General features: G+C 52.3%; 1 protein-coding gene across 1 annotated transcript in view; it reads right to left on the bottom strand.

Moving 5' to 3' along the window:
• Positions 1-255: 255 nt before the first annotated feature.
• The window catches only part of FBXW4 (F-box and WD repeat domain containing 4), an 80777-nt gene continuing 63575 nt past the window's right edge, over positions 256-17457 (bottom strand). The window contains exons 6-9 of the mRNA XM_065894352.1: positions 11069-11134; positions 1870-2010; positions 1194-1335; positions 256-993 (exon numbers count right to left, since the gene is read on the bottom strand). Coding sequence (XP_065750424.1) covers positions 874-993; positions 1194-1335; positions 1870-2010; positions 11069-11134 — 469 coding nt within the window. The 3' untranslated portion in view covers positions 256-873. The remainder of the gene's footprint in view (positions 994-1193; positions 1336-1869; positions 2011-11068; positions 11135-17457) is intronic.

The raw sequence follows: 17457 nt of genomic DNA, 5'->3' as shown, positions 1-17457 counted from the left end.
CACTGCAGGCGGATAGCAGCCAGGAGCCTTTCCACAGTCCCCCTCCATACCCCACAGACGACACCCACCCTACCACCAGGGCCAAGGGGGTGGAGGGGGTAATGAAGAGGTTTTCCTGAAGAAAAGAAACGTTTGTTCTTTGAGACACTGAGCCACGAGATCTTACCCTTCCCTAGCATGCCCAACCCCAAGTTTAAATCTGTTGTTCCTTCTCCCTGGGGTCTTGCCAGCCAGGGAGGGACCAGATCTGTGAACAATCAAGCTTTATTTCTACAAAATGAACATTTTAGCATGTCTCCACAGCTAGCCTGAGGTTGGGCTGGCTCAGAACTCATTCAAAATTTCAGGGTTCCCTTTGTCCTTTCTTGGTTTCAAAGCAAGACCAGGCCACACAGTACCCCAGGAATGAGTCCCCAGCCCTAGAGCTTGGTCAAAGGTGGGGTCTGACTGAGGTGGAGGCTGGTGTCACAGGGTATTGGCAGCCTCCCCTCTCCTTCCAGGGAAGGGGCCCAGGAAGGGCCCAACTGGGAAAGCTGGAGCACCTCACCTCACTCCTGTGGTGAGCTGGCCCGGCTCTGAGAAGGGGTGGGCCTCTCTCCCCCGGCCAGATCCCTGCTCTGGCCAACAGGGAAGCGAGGCCCGGCTAAGCTCAGCTGAGCAGCAGCAGGTCCCTTCCTTCCACCTGGCTCCTGAGAGGGACTGCACCCCTGGGTAACCCCAGTGCCCAGGAGTCAGCAGCCTTTAGTGCCTGAGTACCATGGTCACAGGTCAAGGAACACAGGCGGGGCCGGGGAGGAGGTATCACTGCACCCTGCAGACAGCAGAGGTCCCTGAGTAGCTGGCTTCTCTGGCCCACAGGCTGGGGTGGCCCTGTCACGGCGTTTGGAAGTCCAGGCCATGGAGGTGGTAAGACAGCGCAGCGTAGAGGTGCCTGGTGGTGAAGCGCAGGCAGTACACAGGACTGCTGAGGGGCGTCGGCGTGAGAGGGAAGGCCTGCACGGGAGGGACAGGAGTGGCCAGAGCGTCCCCACCGGGAGCAGGGGGAGCCCAAACCCAGGATTCCCAGGCCTAATGCCAGGGGACAGGGGCCACTGTAGGCTTCCTCCCACCCCCTCCAGGCACACCCGCTCCCAGCACAGCCCCCAGTAACAAGTCCTGGCAGCCAGGAGGCCTGCGGTGGGCAGGACGCTTACGTGTAGGCAGGCCCTTTGGCGCCGGTCCCACAGTCGCACCACACCGTAGTAGGAGGAGCCAGTGGCCAGCAGGTGGTTCCCGTCCGTCTGCAGGCAGTACAGCGTGCTGTCGTGGGGCTCTTCCCACTCCATGACACACTTCCTGTCCGGGAGGAGGTGATGCAGGGGGAGGTTTGGGGGTGCCCTCCACCTCCACCCCAGCTTCCCCAGAGGCCTTAGGGAGCCACTCTGGCTGGGAGAAAGAGATGCCGAATCACCAAATTCCTTTAAAAGCAGACTTAATGGGGGAAAGCCTCCTCAGTAAAGATCTCTTTCTCAGCAAGTCCCTGGCCCCAGGCAGGTTTATGCCTCGTTTGCGCATCACATGGTTGCTGTGTGTCACCAGACTTAAGGGGCAAGAAAGGCCTCGAGAAAGCTGGGACAGAATGCTGAGGGACAGCACCCTGATGGCTCCCAAGGAGGCTCTTAGCAGGGCCTCGTGGCTGTGGTCTCCTGGGTCACAGGACCAGGGCCGCCAAGGTGGGGAGTCTAAAGCTTGATCTGACCTTGTCAGCTGCTCTCTACCAGCCCCTGATACAGAGTTTCCGTCCCTCTCCTTTGGGCCCGCCAGGACTGGAGGGAGGGCCAGGACTGGCATGGGGTTCTCACCACCTGTCCTGCTGCCCGGCACACTCACCGGACACTGGCTCGGAGGTCCCAGTAGCGAACGTAGGTGTCGTAACCACAGGACAGGAGTGTGGAAGGGGACTCGTACATGACGTCCAGCACCCCCGCCCCTGGGGGAAAGTCACCGCCCAGGTGCGTCATCAGCTGTCCGCTGGGAAGAGAGGCAGGGCAGAGGATGAGCGCTTGTCCCACCCTGGCCCACACACATTCTCTTAACCTTCAAATGGCATCAGTTCCTGGGGAAATGCAGCTCTCCTTCCTGAGCTAGAATTAGATTCCCTTAGGAGGGAGGCCAAAGGAGGAGATGCCCTAGACTCCCACCCCTCTCCCCGCTTCCCAGTCCCTGCCTCTCCCCCAGCTGAAGGCCTCAGTCAGCCACCAGCAGCCCCTCCATCACACCTGCACGCTGGCTGCCTGTCGCCCAGCCACTCCTCCTCGGGACGATGAATGGGCCGTGCTGAAGGGGTCGGCCCCCCTCACACACACACACTTGGTTACTTTATACGCCTTGATCCCGCAGGTCATGCGGTTCTGCGCTGCCTGAGTCCAATGCCTTAATTCCTGCCTGTAATCTGGGGCTCAAACCTCACTGGGGATAAAGACCACACAAAGGGAGAAGGGGAGTCCCAGGAGATGTTAAAACAAGTAAACACCTTTGTGTCTGGGGAGAGAAATCGCTGAGAAAGCAGCTTAGCAGGCTGGTCCCTGGTGTTCCTGGCCCGGCTGGCCCCCGGCCCGGGGCTAGCACGCCTCTGTGATCACAGCCACCAGCCTGCTGGGCTCCAGCTTGCTGCCCCCACCCTTGCCCCTCCCGGTGGCCGAGAGCAGATTACCGAGAAGAACAATTTCTTTGTGACTGTGTAATTCCCTCCGTGACCGCGGCAGTGGGCAGACCCCTCGCCCCAATGCCAGACCCCTAGCAACCACGTAGGGGGGCCTCCTGGCCCTAGCAACTACCCCTCAACATCAAGTGTACCCGCTAACTCCTGTGGCTAGGGGACGGGTAGAAGCGGTGAGTTTCTGCAGAATGACTGGGGGGAATGAAGAAGGGGACATGCTCCAGGCCAAATTCCTCAGCTTCACCCAAGAGATGCTGGGCTCTCCCCCGTGACGTGACGGGAGAAACTGGGCTGTGGACACTTCACAGGGACACCCAGGTGAGAGGCCCCGGCACAGGTTAGGGAGGACTTTGTGGTCTCACCAGCCCAGCTTCGGCCCAGGCAGGTTTCACCAGAGAGCCTGAGGCAGACGAGGCCACCAGCCACATGTGTGAATGTGGACCTTAGCTCCAGTCCTACCTCACACAGACTCTCTGACCCTCAACCTCCCTTCTCCTCAGTGGAGCCGCCATCTTCCCTGAAGGAGTAAAGGAGGAGGCTGTGGGTTCTTTTCTGCCCAACTCTGCCCACGAGTCCTGGGCAGTGCGGTGACCCCCCAGCGAGAGCACTGTTGTTCTCCAGTCAGGGTGGGGGGCGGGGGGTAAGCCTTAAGTCAGCACCCGTGTCCCCAGCCTCCTTCCAAGAGAAGCGCTTCTTCCTCTGTGTGCTGAGGGATCAGACAGAAAGCCTTCTCCCCAGATCAGCATCTCCTAGAGCTCACTAACCTCAGCTCCCAAGAAAGCCCACCTTTCCAGATGGGCCGCCAGCCATGATTCACCACCCCTGGGCAAGCCAGCGCCCTGAGAGGGCCTGGGGTCATATTCTTTCTGTCTGTCTCGTCCACTGGGTCAGGGCTATTTTGCTCCACAGTTCTCCCTCCTTCCAGATTTAGGGGCCCTGCCCCCTCCATTAGTGAGGCCTTCAGGAATGACTGAGGAGCTCTCCCCTTTAATCTGTGGAAGTAATTTCATGTTTGTCTGTTTGAAATAGAAGATGAAAGGCAGTGGAGATTGGGGGGCGTGAAGCCCAGCATGGCTCTACCTGCCCACCCCTGGTCCCAGGGCTCAGAAGGAAGGAGAGCTGGGCACCCATGGACTGAGGGTCGGCAGAAGAAGGGCCACACCCAGACCAAGTTGCCACCCTGGGCCCCTGCCCAGGCAGGGGGGCATCTGAGCCACCGCTGGGAAGTGTCATGCCAGTGTGTGCAATAAGAAACACAGAACTCTACCCTCTGGGGAGACCCAAAGGCCGAGCGAGCACCAGCCCCTGGAGACCAGGACAAGTCCCCAAAGCCCCCTGTCTGCCAGCCCAGCCTGGCCGGGGCCTGAGGAGCTTCTGCCATGTTAGTCCTCTGATTCTCTGAAAGGGCCACACACACTTTAAATGGGCCAATAAAAAGATACAGTTTCTTTTGCCTCTGGGCATGGGACCCTCGAGGCTCTGTTGTGCAGTGCCTGTGAGGTTAAGTTCAGAGCATAAACTGACACACCAGGCTCTGGGAAATGGCCCGTCTCTTCAAATAGCAGCCCAGCGGTGCCATAGGAGCCCCGCTGGGGCTTTGATTTGGGAAAACAAACAGAAATGGCACCGTGGGCCCTTCGTGGCCCCCACCACAGGACCAATTTAACTAGAAAACTCCAGCTCAACTGCTCTGGTGGAGGAAGCAAGATGAGCTCAACAATAGCCCCAAACTTTGGGGGGAAGGGGGACAAAACAAACTGTTTGTCTCCTCAGCCCCTCCTCCGGGTTCCTTTTCTTACTGCAAGTGTGTTCTTGTAAAAACGATTAGATTGCAATTTGTATAACGTGGTGACCCCCAAATTCAGACGTTTCACCCCTTTTCTCTGGAAAGAATGTTAAGAATGCCTCTCGGCCTCTCACGGTGGGGGGCGCAAGGGGGGCGTGCAGAGCCTTGGCTGTCGCACAACTTGTGTGGGAAAGGGGCTGCCGCTTAGAGCCTCAGGCCAAGACAGGAGCAAGGGCCAGCTCTGTCACTATAGAGGGCCAGACAAAAAGTCCATTCCCTTCCAACTCCTGCGCACAAAGCCGGGGCCTCCAGGAGCCACTGAGGGCTGGGGGGCCTCCACCCCAGCCTCCCCTCAGCCTGACTCCAGCAATTCTCTCTTGACCCAGGGAAAGATAAAGACAGATGGGGCTGCCCCTGTGAGCCTGATGAATGAGACACAGGCCGGGGAGGCCTGGCTGTGTGTGGCTTCCCCCAGGAGTCCCCAGAGTACCTGGGTAGGAAAAGCAAGTGGAGTGTGGCCTCATCCCAGGGACCCTTGAGGAGGGGATCAGGTGAGGGAATCAGATCTCCCTGGCCCATCCCAACCTGCTGCCCAGGCAACTCCACTGAAGCTGGAGGGAAATGGGATGACAGGAACTTCCTGACAGTCAGGGAAGAGGAAATTTAAATAAGATACTTATACCACCCCCCATCACCATCTTTGTGGGGACAGCTAACTGGAGGTAGGCACTGGCCTTGAAGACCCAGATGCCCTGTCTGGGAGAGGCCCTAAGCACCAGGCTGGAGTTAGGCACAGAGGGGCAGTCCCTGGAAGCCCCCCTCCACCCTACCCCCAGTCTGGGTCCTGCAGGCCAGGGAAGCTGGGTGACCTGCGTCACTGCCTTCCTCCCTCTGAGTTCCCTCATCCCGGCCTCCACACGCCTCCCTTGCCTGGCCCGCCTGAGCTCCCAGCACAAGCCATGGCCCATAGAAAGTCCTCCTGTGCTAAACTGCCCTGAGGTCAGATAACCCTGGCTCTACCTCCTCCCCCACATCTAAGAATGCCCATGGCCCTCACACCATTTACAGCCACTGTTAACACACTGGGTTCCTGATGATGCTCCTTGGAGATTCTATGGGTGTTCATTCCTGCATCTGTTTGGGTGTGAGGATACCCCATCTGGCACGTGCAACTGCAAAAATGCAACGATGGCTTTTGGTGAGAGGGTAGAAGGGTGGCTAACACCCCACCTTCCTACATCGTCTCTGCCCCCAGGGGACAGATGGCCTGAAGGTATAAGCTGGACCCAACATGGTCACTAAGAAAATAGGAGGGTTCTGCTCCCTTCTTTCTTTCCACCCTCTCCTTCCCTTTCTTCCTTTCTTTGATCAATAACCATTTACTGAGCACCTTCTGTATACGAGGCATTGTGCCTAACAGAAACTGCAGGGAGATGTGAGATGAGACTTTGAGGGAGACACTGTCCCTTCTTCAAGGAGTTTTCAGTCCAGGGAGGGAGAGAAGTCTGTCATCTATCCAACTAACAATACAAGGGGAGGCTCAGTGGGTACCAGAAGAGAGATGAAAGAGTTTTATAAGGGGACAGATAAAAGAACGTCTCTTCAGTGAGTGACAGGATCGTGACAGGCAGTGACAGGAGATGGGGGGCAGCTCAGGAGAAGGGCCAGCAACAACAGAGGTGCAGGGCTGGGGCACCTGGCTTGGCTGGAGGCATGGGTATGTGTGGGGCACAAGCTGGTGGGATCTGGCTTCCTGGCCACGATGGGCCTCCGGGTGCTCACTGCTCAGCTGGCATGAGAGGAGGGAGTGGTTGTCCTCGTCCAGCCCCCTGGTGGGGAGGAGGGAATCAAGGGGGCAGACAGGTCCCACATATAACCACCCAGTCCGTGGAGACCAGGAGAAGCCCACCAAAGCTTCGCCTACCCCAGTCCCATCAGGTGAGCGGGAAGGGCCCTTTCCAAGCCATAGGGGTCTCACATGCATGCGCGTGCGCGTGCACAGCCCCAGCACCTGCCCATGCACACGTGTTCAGACATTGTGGCTCAAAGGCCAGGCAGCCGGGCAGCCCACTTTGTACTGCTAACAAGAGGACCGTAATTACAGGAAGGGGCAGCCGGGCAGATAAAAGGATACAAAATTTCAACATCTGTTGCCATAAAGGGATAAGGAGAAGTGAAACGCAAAGTATCAGTTTGGTGTCAGCAGGCAGAGAGCCAATTTCAAAGAGTTGGGGTGGGGGGACAGAGGGGACAAGAAAGAAAAAGGGAAGGGGTGGGGGGAGAAAGAAAGAAAGAAAGAGAAAGAAATTACAGGGTTCCTCAAAGAGGTAAAGAAAAAAGAAAATGAGAAAAGCTGTCAATAATACTTTCAAAGGAGAAGGCAGGTACTTTAAAGAGGGGCAATTCCCATAATCACCCCGACTGAGGGCCAGGCCCCCTGCCCCAGGTGGAGGTGGAGGGCGGGGTCAGAGACAAAGCCACACCTGGGTGGGATGGGCACTAATGATGCCCTCAGAGTGGCTCAGCCTGTGCTCAGGACACCAGTTCTTTCTGCAGACAGTTAGAAAGGGTTGCAGCCAGGCGCCCATTGTCATTCCAAACACCATCAGATGCCATGACGTGGGTCTCCCGTGTTCAGTCCAGGGTTCCAAGATAAGTTCCCAGCCTGAAGGGAAGCTATACCTGGCCACATGGTGGCCATCAAGGGGGCCCTATGAATGCTCTAAGGTCACCAACTCCAGCCACAGGGGTGAGAATCAGGGAGGGCTTCATGGTGGAGGTGCTATTTATGCTGAAGAATGAGCAGGGTTTCAGTAGGCAGAGAGGGGGTATCCCAAGCACAGGGGTCAGCTAGAGCAAAAGCTCAGAGGGGAAAAATATAGGGTGTCTGTCAGAATATGTGAGAAGCTTCTTTGCCCCTGCCTTTGCTGAGAAAGAGGAGATTTAAGGGCTAAGGATGGAAATGGAGGAGTCATGGAGAACTGGGGATGATGCGGGCCTGAAGGGAAAGGGGAGATGAGGTGGGATTATGCAGGGGCCATGAATATGGTCACACACATACAGAGCAGTGCAGTACCTAGCCAAGGACTCAAATCCTCAATGCCCTAGGAGTAGCCAAGTCGTCAAAACCCACCCCTACTGACTTCCTTACCCAACAGTCCCCAGGCTGGCTTAGGACCACAGCTGGACCCACCATGACATCTCCAACGCTGAGATCACAGGCCTCTCCATCCTGGTGCCTGCCTCCCCACTGCCACTGGGGTTGCCCGTTGTGCCCTGGTCTCAGGGCACCAATAGTAGATCCAGCTCAAATGTACCTTGGCAGAAAAGGTAAAATCCACAGCAAGGGCAAACCCAGGGGAAGATCACTGGCTTGATGTGTTGTCAAGCCAGTCAGAACCGCCACCCACCACCCGGGTCTTCCAGCAGCAGAGGCGTGCCCCACACAGATAACACCTTCCCTGGGGCTGAGCCAAGGGCCCTGATCAAATGGAGATGGAGAACACAAGATGGGCCTTAATTCCTCCAGACCCAAACTCAGTAACAGGATGGCTTTGGCACAGTTCCTCAGGGCCTAGCTAGGGATACTTCAGTGGTTGGCTATCTGCACAGTCTCTCAGGATAGAGCCCTTGGGGGCCAGGGCCTGGGCCTGAATGCCATCTATCCTCGGAAACAGGAACACTCTAGCACGTCCAAATTGGGTGAAGGACTCTTTCTTCCCATCTGATTTAGACAGGTTAGAAATCCCCTGTCCTTTGGCCTGTCCGCAGCTCTAGGAGAGAGAAGGGCAGGAAAGGAGGAAGGGAGAGGGGGACAGCCAAGTTCCTTACCATCTAGGCAATGGCTTTGTGCCCACAGGTGCTCTCAGACCTGCGTGCTTTCAGGTAGCACCTCCCCATCCCTAGCCCAGAGGGAGAACAGAGTCTCCAGGAATCCTGATGAACAAAGGGCTGAGGGAGCCATGGTGACCTTGAAAGAGGTCTCCAGGCACTGTGAAAAGCAGCCTGAGGACCAGTACTGGGAGAGACACAGATGAGGGTGTGCTGGTGCCCAGCAGGCTGCCTGCACCTCTGAGCCGCGTCCCAGCCCCCACCATCATCCCGAGGGCAGCCCCTGGAGGGGCGATGATGCTCTGAGCAAAACTGCCCCTCCAGTACTCCTCCCCCGCAAGTTGTAGCACACACATAAAAGAGAAAATCCCAGAACTCCTCAAGTTTCAGCGGTGGCAGGTTAAAAGCAAAGAATCCACCCAGCACCAAACACCGCCCGGCAACTGAGTCCTGCCGACGATGTTGCTCCACCTTCCAGATTGGCCTGTCAGTCAGGCTTTGGCATTATTGAAAGATCAAACTCTGTCCTGCCTGTTCATTACCTTAATCCTATTTTCTACATGGCTTTATTATCTGCTTGGGCTTCTCTGGGAAAGACAGCTACAGACAGTCGTCCTGTCCATCCGTTTCCTCCCACCGAAAGCAGATGCCTCCACCAGGGCATCTTTCCCTCAGTCCCTGCACCACTGGTCGTCCAGGCTTCCCTGGGAATGGAAGAGATGTTTAAGCAAGGCCTGGCTCCTCAGTGGTGAGGAGGGGAGTCCGGGAGCTAGAGAGAAGGGAAAGCCAAGTGATGCCCAGGGCGGCCTTGCCTCAGGCTGGCGTAAGGGTGCAATGGCTATTGTTGTCTGGCTTCAGTGAGAACTGAGGCCATAGCTGTCTTGTGCCCATTTTCATTCGGGTCCTTTCTGGGTTCTGCAAAGACCCAGTGTTCAGGGTTAGTGAGGTCTAGGGATTTCATAAGAGAATGTTGAGGCAGCTGGTGCCTTAGAATGCCATCCTGACCATAAATCTGTGCCCAGAAGCATCCCTACCAAGGCAACCACGGGCAGAAGAGGCCGAAGACGACTCAACCTTCCAGATAAAGCTGGGTCACGGTGGGGTGGTGTACACCCTCCCTGCCCCAGCTTGTCCGCCATCCCAGGCCCAGATCAATATTGATGCCAAGCATAAGGTCCAGCTATGTGACTAAATAAAACTGACTTTCAGCAGAAATGCCCCTCTGCAACCTCAACGGTGAAAAAGCAAACAATCCAGTTAGAAATGGGCAAAAAGCATGAGCAGACATTTCACCAAAGAGAATATACAGAAGGCAAATAAGCACAAGAAAACTTGTTCAACATCACTAGCTATTAGGGAAATTCAAACTAAAACCACGATTAACACATCCATTAAAATAGCTAAAATAAAAAATAGTGACACTACCAGATGCTGTTGAGAATGTGAAGAAACTAGATCTCTCAGACACTGGGATCAGAATATAAAGTGGTAAAGATACTCAAAATAGTCTGGCAGGTAAAAAACTAAACACACACTTACTAATGACTCAGCAATTGTTTTCCCCCGCATTAATTCCAGAAAACTGCAAATATATGTCCACACAAAAGCCTATACGCAAATGTTCATAGTAGCTTGATCTGCAATAGTCAGAAAATTGAGAACAACTCAAACGTCCTTCAGTGGGTGGATGCTGGTCAATGGGGAAAGAAACTTTGGTACATCCATACCAGGGAATACTACTGAGCAATAAGAAATAAAGCACGACTGACACATGAATCAACTTCTGTGGATCTCAAGGTAATTATGCTCAGTAAAAAAAAAAAAAAAAAAAAAAACTCCAAATGTTAGATATATTATTTCATTTATATAATACTTTTTAAATGACAGAGATGAAGAACACCTAAGTGGTTGCCAGGGGTTAGGGCAAGAAGGAGTGGAGGAGGGGAGGAGGATGGGTGCAACTATAAAGGGGTACATGAGGGGTCTCTGTGCTGATGGAACAAACAGTTCTTTATCTTGACTGTGGTAGCAGTTACATGACTCTACACATGGGATAAAACCGCAAAGAAATACGTACACACACACACACACACATACCACACGAATAAGTACAATCAGATAACGGTCTATGGACTGTACCAATGTCAACTTCCTAGACTTGATATTATGTAAGATGTTACACAGGTACCTTGCCTTCCTACTTTTGTAACTTCCTGTGAATCTGTAATTATATCAAAATGAAAGATGAAAAAAACCCCAACAGAATGGCAGGTAATCAGGTGGGAATGTGTCAAGCCTGCCAAGGCAGAGAATTGTGAACAAAAACTGGATATATTTTAACTGTTCTGTATTGTTCTTCTTACGGATCTGTAGGCCACTTCCAAATTTTCTTTATTTTAGAAAAATCATTTCTGAGGATAGATGGGATTTTCTATAGCCACATAGTCAGGCACTCCTTAGAGAAGAAGTATCATGCATCCAGACTGTTGTTGTTGTTGTTATCATAAATTCTACATGAAATTATTTACCTATTATAAATTACTTCAACAGTCTCCTCAAGCTAACAAATGATTCCATGTGCGAAGGTGCCACAGCGGAGGCTGTCAGTGGGTGTTGGGGCAGGGTCCTTCCAGCATCCTCCTGGACCACTCGGCCAACTGAACCAGGGGCTGGCTCAGCCAGCTTTCCTCTGCTTCCCAACCGCTCCATCCCCGCCCACCCTGGAAGCCATGGTGGGCTCAGGAATCTCTTACCTGTTGAGGTCCCAGATTCTTAGGGGTGAGAAGTGCCCACAACAGGCTGTCCCTGTCACAAAGGAGCTGCCAAACAAAAGGAGAGCCGTTAGGTCTGGCTTGTCAGAACTTGTGGCAGAAATGGCTATACAATTGGAAGTGCTGTGCTCATTCTCCAGGGGATCATGGGGTTAAGCCAGGATGAGAGAAGCAGCCAAGAGAGCCATCAGAGAAGTTGTGGGAAGACCATATGGAAGCAAAGTGAGGGCTGTAACCTCCCAGAGCTGCTTGGCCAGAGGACCCATGGATTCAATAGCTGAGTTTGCTAGTCTCTGCCCACCATAAAAATGGATCTCTAGATGTGCAACTGAGGCCAAGGGAGAGCAAGCCTGTTGGGCTTCGGTTGTATGAACACCAAGTTCACAATGCCACACCACAGAAATGGTCTCCTGGGAATAGGTTGCTGGGTGCCAGAAGGGGATGCCCTGGTCAGAGGTGAGGGAGGCTGGGGGGCTTTACCGAAGGTTTTAAGAGCTGGGGGAATATGGTAACATGGTACAAGCACCAGGCAGGTATAAAGGCACCAAACTGAGAAAAGGCCAACTATGAAAGGTGGGTAACAACGTGAAAAGGTGAGGGTGGGAAAGTAGGGAATGTGAGGGGCCAGGCAGCCAGGACTGCTGTGGAGTGGGATAGGCGTCAGACAGAGTTTAAAGGATAATGACAGACACTGCCAAGAGGCAGGAGAGAAGGAACACTCAGTATTTCCCAGAGTCTCTCTTAAACCCCTAAAAAGTTCAACATATACAATCTGCAGAGTTTCATTTTAAGTGGAGGCCCAAACCCAGTGAGAAGAAATCTGTGCAATGAGCCAGGCTGGCCATAGTGCTAGGACTAGAACTTGAACCCACAAGCCAGACCACACCTTTGTTAGAGGATTTGGAAGGGGTTGGGAGGGGGCGCCTGCAGGAACCCTGGGCTTGAAAATCTAAACTGGAACAAGAGAGCTGAAAGCAGTTATGTCACTCAGGAGCCCTGGGGCAGGGAAGGGCCATGTCCCTACACGTCTGGGCATGGGGGGAGGAACTGGACATACTAATGACATGTTAGCAGTGTGGGACAGCAGTCCATTGGCCCTGGCCTTGCCCAGCACCTGTGGCTCTCTGATCCCAAGCACGTCCGTAGGGAGGTGGATTTCCGCAGTCGGGGCTCTGAGAAGCTGATGGCTTTGGCTTGGCGGGGGGTTGGCCTGCTAGTTGCTGATGGGGAGATGTTAGGGCAGGCATTGGCCAAGCCACTGATTTACAATCAAAATTGCAGGGCAGGGATCTATGTTTCAACCCCAGGCTGACAAAAAGGCCACATGAACCACCCTGGAGCATCCATGCCTCAAGTCAAGACTTCTCTAGGGACATGCTCGGTCTTCCCAGCTTCCTCTCAACCCATAGGCATGCCAGCAGCCACTAAACTAGAGTGACATGCTAAAACAGCCATTCCATCATGCCCCAAGTGACTCCCAGCCTGGGAAGCAGCCACTGGACACTGAAGCCCCAAACTACAAAGCCAGGTGTTATCCTCACTTCCCTCCCCCACCAACATTTTTCTCTTGAGGGTAATCCATTAATAACTGGTAAAGCCAATTACTTTGGGTTGGAAACATAATAGCCACTTAGAAATCATTCGAGCGGGCAATTGGGCTCTCCAGACTTTTGAGGAGTAGGGGGCCAGGTGAGGGGCGCCAGCACAGACATACAGACAACTCTTAAGGAGGCCTATGGCAGGCCTCTGACAGGCAACAGGCCTAACTTAGCGTCAAGGTAAGTCAATGGAGAGAGATGGGAGGCACCTGTAAGCTGAATCCCTGTCACTCCCACAGCTCTGACCCCCAGCAGGCCGGGCCGGGGATGGGAACACCTGGCCCTGGACTCCTGCCCTCTGTCCCTGCCCACCCGGCCTGGCCCCGGCCCTCTGCCTCCAGGAGGAGGGCCTTTCCTGATTGCCTGGACATGACGGCCATGAACATTTCTTTCCAAAAGCTGCCCTTTTCCCTTGCTTAACCATGTGAAGCAGGGAGGAGGCACAGGAGGGAGAGTAGAGAGTCTCCCTGGCATTTGAGGGCTTAAGGGTTTAATCAAATATAACACTCAGTAAAAAAAAAAAAAAAAAACCATGTATGCAACAGTCAAGCAGATTTGGAGCCAGGTCCTGCTTGGAACGTTCACCAAGTCTCACATCCAAACCACAAGGACTATCCAGGAACAGGGATGACAAACCTGTGCTGAACAGGCAGAGGCAGGAGCTGCTGGCTGCTTGGTAGCTTGACTGGCCTTCCTCTTAAGTCCTGCCACACCCTGATCTCACCTTCATGAGACAAATGGTATTTGGGGGGTTATCTTCCCATCTTCATTTTGAGATCATGGACTGTCTGGTGGCTCTTGTGTACTCCGGTGCCCAGCACGGCGCCTGGCCCCAAAGAGATGCCCCAAACAAACCTGTGGGCCTCAACTGAAAGGCCTTCCAAAGCTCACAGCCAACAAGGCTGGGCAAGCTAGTCACACAAGCTGTGAGCGGGGGGGGGGGGTCCCTCTGCTTCTTAGAGGAGTAATTCCCAAATCACCAGACTCAGACCTGAATGACACATGACATAGTCATACATCGTTGGAACAGTGAAGTCCCTCATAAGCAGTGCAACCAGATAACAGATGAGAAGTACCAGCAATACCTAAAAATGTCAACACACACATAGACACACATGCTCTCACACAAGTGCATGCACTCTCTCACCCTGAGGGTCTAAAAGTCATTCTGACTCCACAAACTCTACTCTTTTTGGACCAGAAAGCCCTTATCAGAAGCCAGCCTTCTACAATTTCTGGTCTGGGATCCAGTCCCAGACCCTGCCCAGATCCCCAACCTACCGTACTGGCCTCCTGGCCCCAACTCAGGCAAACCTGGCATCACAGAGATCATCATCAGGCCCAAGAAGTAGACGTAAGAGCCCTCACATCAGAGAGACCAGGAGAGTTAGGGATTCTGGTACTCAAGTTGAGGAATAGAAAATAGCAAGATACAGAACAGAGGAGAGGAAAGTACGAAGGAAAATTAGTTGGGTGTGGGCACGGTGAATAGCAGGTTGACCCTGCTGCCTCTGCCTTAGTTTAGACCCTCTTAATTACATTAGGAATTGACTTGACTGAGCACTTGCTGCGTGCCAGGTTCTTTTTTTTTTTTTTTTTTTTGCGGTACGCGGGCCTCTCACTGTTGTGGCCTCTCCCGTTGCGGAGCACAGGCTCCGGACGCGCAGGCTCAGCAGCCATGGCTCACGGGCCCAGCCGCTCCGCGGCATGTGGGTTCTTCCCAGACCGGGGCACGAACCTGTGCCCCCTGCATCAGCAGCTGGACTCTCAACCACTGCACCACCAGGGAAGCCCCTCCCTTTTTTTTTTAATAGGCTCTCAGCCATTTTACTTAAAAAAAATTTTTTTTTAACTTATTTATTTTTGGCTGCACTGGGTCTTTGTTGCTGCGCACGGGCTTTCTCTAATTGCGGCGAGCGGGGACTACTCTTCCTGGTGGTGAGCAGGCTTCTCACTGCGGTGGCTTCTCTTGTCACGGAGCATGGAGTCTAGGCAGCGGGCTTCAGTAGTTGTGGCACGCGGGCTCAGTAGTTGTGGCTCGCGGGCTCTAGAGCGCAGGCTCAGTAGTTGTGGCGCACGGACTTAGTTGCTCCTCGGCAGGTAGGATCTTCCTGGACCAGGGCTCGAACCCATGTCCCCTGCATTGGCAGGTGGATTCTTAACCACTGAGCCACCAGGGAAGCCCTCGTGCCAGGTTCTGAGCAAGTGTTTCAAAAGCATTTCCCTGTCTAATCCTTGTAACTCTATGTAGCAGGTACCACTTTCCCTATTTGACAGACGAGGACACTGAGACACAGAAAGGTAACATAACTTGCTCTAGCTCACATAGCGAGCAACTAGTAGGACTAGAATTTGAACCCAGTTAGTCTTAATTCCAGAGCCCAGGTGATTTTACACCCTGTGCCCCATAAGTTCTCTCCCTAGCACCTAGTATCATGCCTGACACATATTGAAAACTCAAATGCTTACTGAATGAACAAATGGACAAGTGAACAAATGACTCCACCTGGAAGAAGAAAGGAGCGACTGTGGGGCTCTGAGGAGGGGCAGCAGAAGGGGCGTGCTCGGCAGCTGTGCCCCGTGGCTGGCCTGGAGCTGCCCAGCTGGCCCAGGCCCCAGCCGCCTCTGAGCTGGGGCTGACACACTTTGGCAAGAGAGGCCACCAGAGCTGTCACATCATTCACCAACATGCCCATCAAGGGTATTCAGTTCTCTTCAACCCGCATTGGCATTTTAATTACTGTTGGGTAAACTAATTTGTACAAATGAAGGCCGGGCTGCCTAATAGAATATGCAAGCTCTCTGACCTCTGACAGGCACTGACACGAGATACAAAGGCCGCCGAGGAAGGCTTTTTATCTGAGCCTTATTACTCTCTATTACTCCAATTAGTCAGGCTCCAGTGCTCCTAATTGGAGGAAAAATTGCAATTAAATCAATTTTTGATGGGCTGCAAGTGGGTTCCCGAACCGCCCTGCTTGTGAAACACTGATATTATAGCAGCAAAGGTCACAGGCTTCATCGGCACCTGGGGACCCCCGAATTCCCTCGGCCCCCTCCTAAAATGCCTCAAGGAAACCTCTGCCCCTCCATCGGCTCGGCCAGCAAGGGTGGGAAGGAGAGAGTCATTAGAACATGTCAGGTCTCATCGCTGTTGCCACCATCTGCTAACCTGCGCCATTGACATCATTATAGCGGCTAAGTCCCAAAGCATGAATGCAGTGCGAAGGTCACACAAACTCACTGGGTGAGGAGAGGCCAGTAGCAGAAGTGCAAGTGACAGCACTGTGAGGGAGGGACCAGTGGAGTGGGAACAGGAGGTCAACAGAAGTCAGGAAGAGGAGAGACATAGTCCAGGGCAGGTGAAGGGTAAGGCAGCCAGTTCCTAAGATCCAGCCAACAGGGCACCCCAGGCCACCCAAGGGGAAGGGAAATAGATGTACTTGGGAAGGAAAAAAAAGAAAGACAAAGGAATCTTGTTCTTACCAGCAAACATCCCACCTCACAGTGGGGAAATATACACCTGAATGCTGTCCACAGACCAGAAGGCTGAGAGTCACATCCATGATGGGGGCAGGAGCACACTGTGGGGCCTACCATCTATATAGCAGTGCCTGCCTGTGACGGCTGGGGAGGGAGTGCACAGAACTAAAGCTTAAGAGCAGGGAGGGGAAGGTAAACACAACTTCGTTCATCAAACTAAAGGATAACAAGACCAAGAAGCCTATCTGAAGCTTGAATGAGTAAAGTTTAAGGCAAATGAAAAGAAGTTCCATTTCACGTAGCAACTGGCATACCACTACCTCAAAGAGATGGTGCAGACAGAAAATATAAATTCAAAAGAAGGTTAGCCAACTTCATGGGTGATTGAATCAAAATGGATTAAAAGGGAAAGAATGATGTGCCTTGTCTTCAAGGGGTCAAGACCAAAAACATGTTGAATAAATGATGGTCCATCTACTTAATGGAATATTACACAAACATTTAAAATGATGTTCCCAAAGAATATAGACAAGATGTTTATGATACTATTATACGAAAAAAAAGTAGGGTACAAACAGCATTAACAGAACTATTTTAAGAATAGCTTGTGAGGGGAAGGTAAACACAACTTTGTTCATAAAACTAAAGAATAATAAGACCAATTTTTTTAAATTACAAAGGAGGCAAGAATATAAAATGGGGGAAAGGACAGTCTCTTCAATAAATAGTGTTGAGAAAACTGGACAGCTACTTGCAAAAGAATGAAACTAGACTATCCTATACTATACACAAAAATCAACTCAAAATGGATTAAAGACTTGAATGTGAGATCTGAAACCATAAAACTCCTAGAAGAAAACATAGGCCATAAGCTCCTTGACACCAGTCTTAGCAATGATTTTTTGGATCTGACTCCAAAACAAAAGCAACAAAAGCAAAAATAAACAAGTGGGACACATCAAACTAACAAGCATCTACACAGCAAAGGAAATCATCAACAAAATGAAAAGGCAACATACTGAATAGGAGAAAATATTTGCAAAGCATACATCCAATAAGGGGTTAATATCCCAAATATATAATTTTGGATATATATTATATATATTACATATATATAAAGTTGCAATTTTGGATATATATATATATATATAAAGTTGCAATTTTACAACTCAATTGCAGAAACCAAAGAATCTGATTAGAAAATGGGCAGAGGACCTGAACAGACATTTTTCCAAAGCAGACATAGAGATGGCCAACAGGCACATGAAAAGATGCTAAACATCGCTAATC

Source organism: Phocoena phocoena, chromosome 16, assembly GCF_963924675.1.
Source record: "Phocoena phocoena chromosome 16, mPhoPho1.1, whole genome shotgun sequence".
Classification (NCBI taxonomy): Eukaryota; Metazoa; Chordata; class Mammalia; order Artiodactyla; family Phocoenidae; genus Phocoena; species Phocoena phocoena.
Note: the sequence above shows the minus strand (reverse complement) of the source record. Positions and strands in the feature narration are given on the sequence as shown.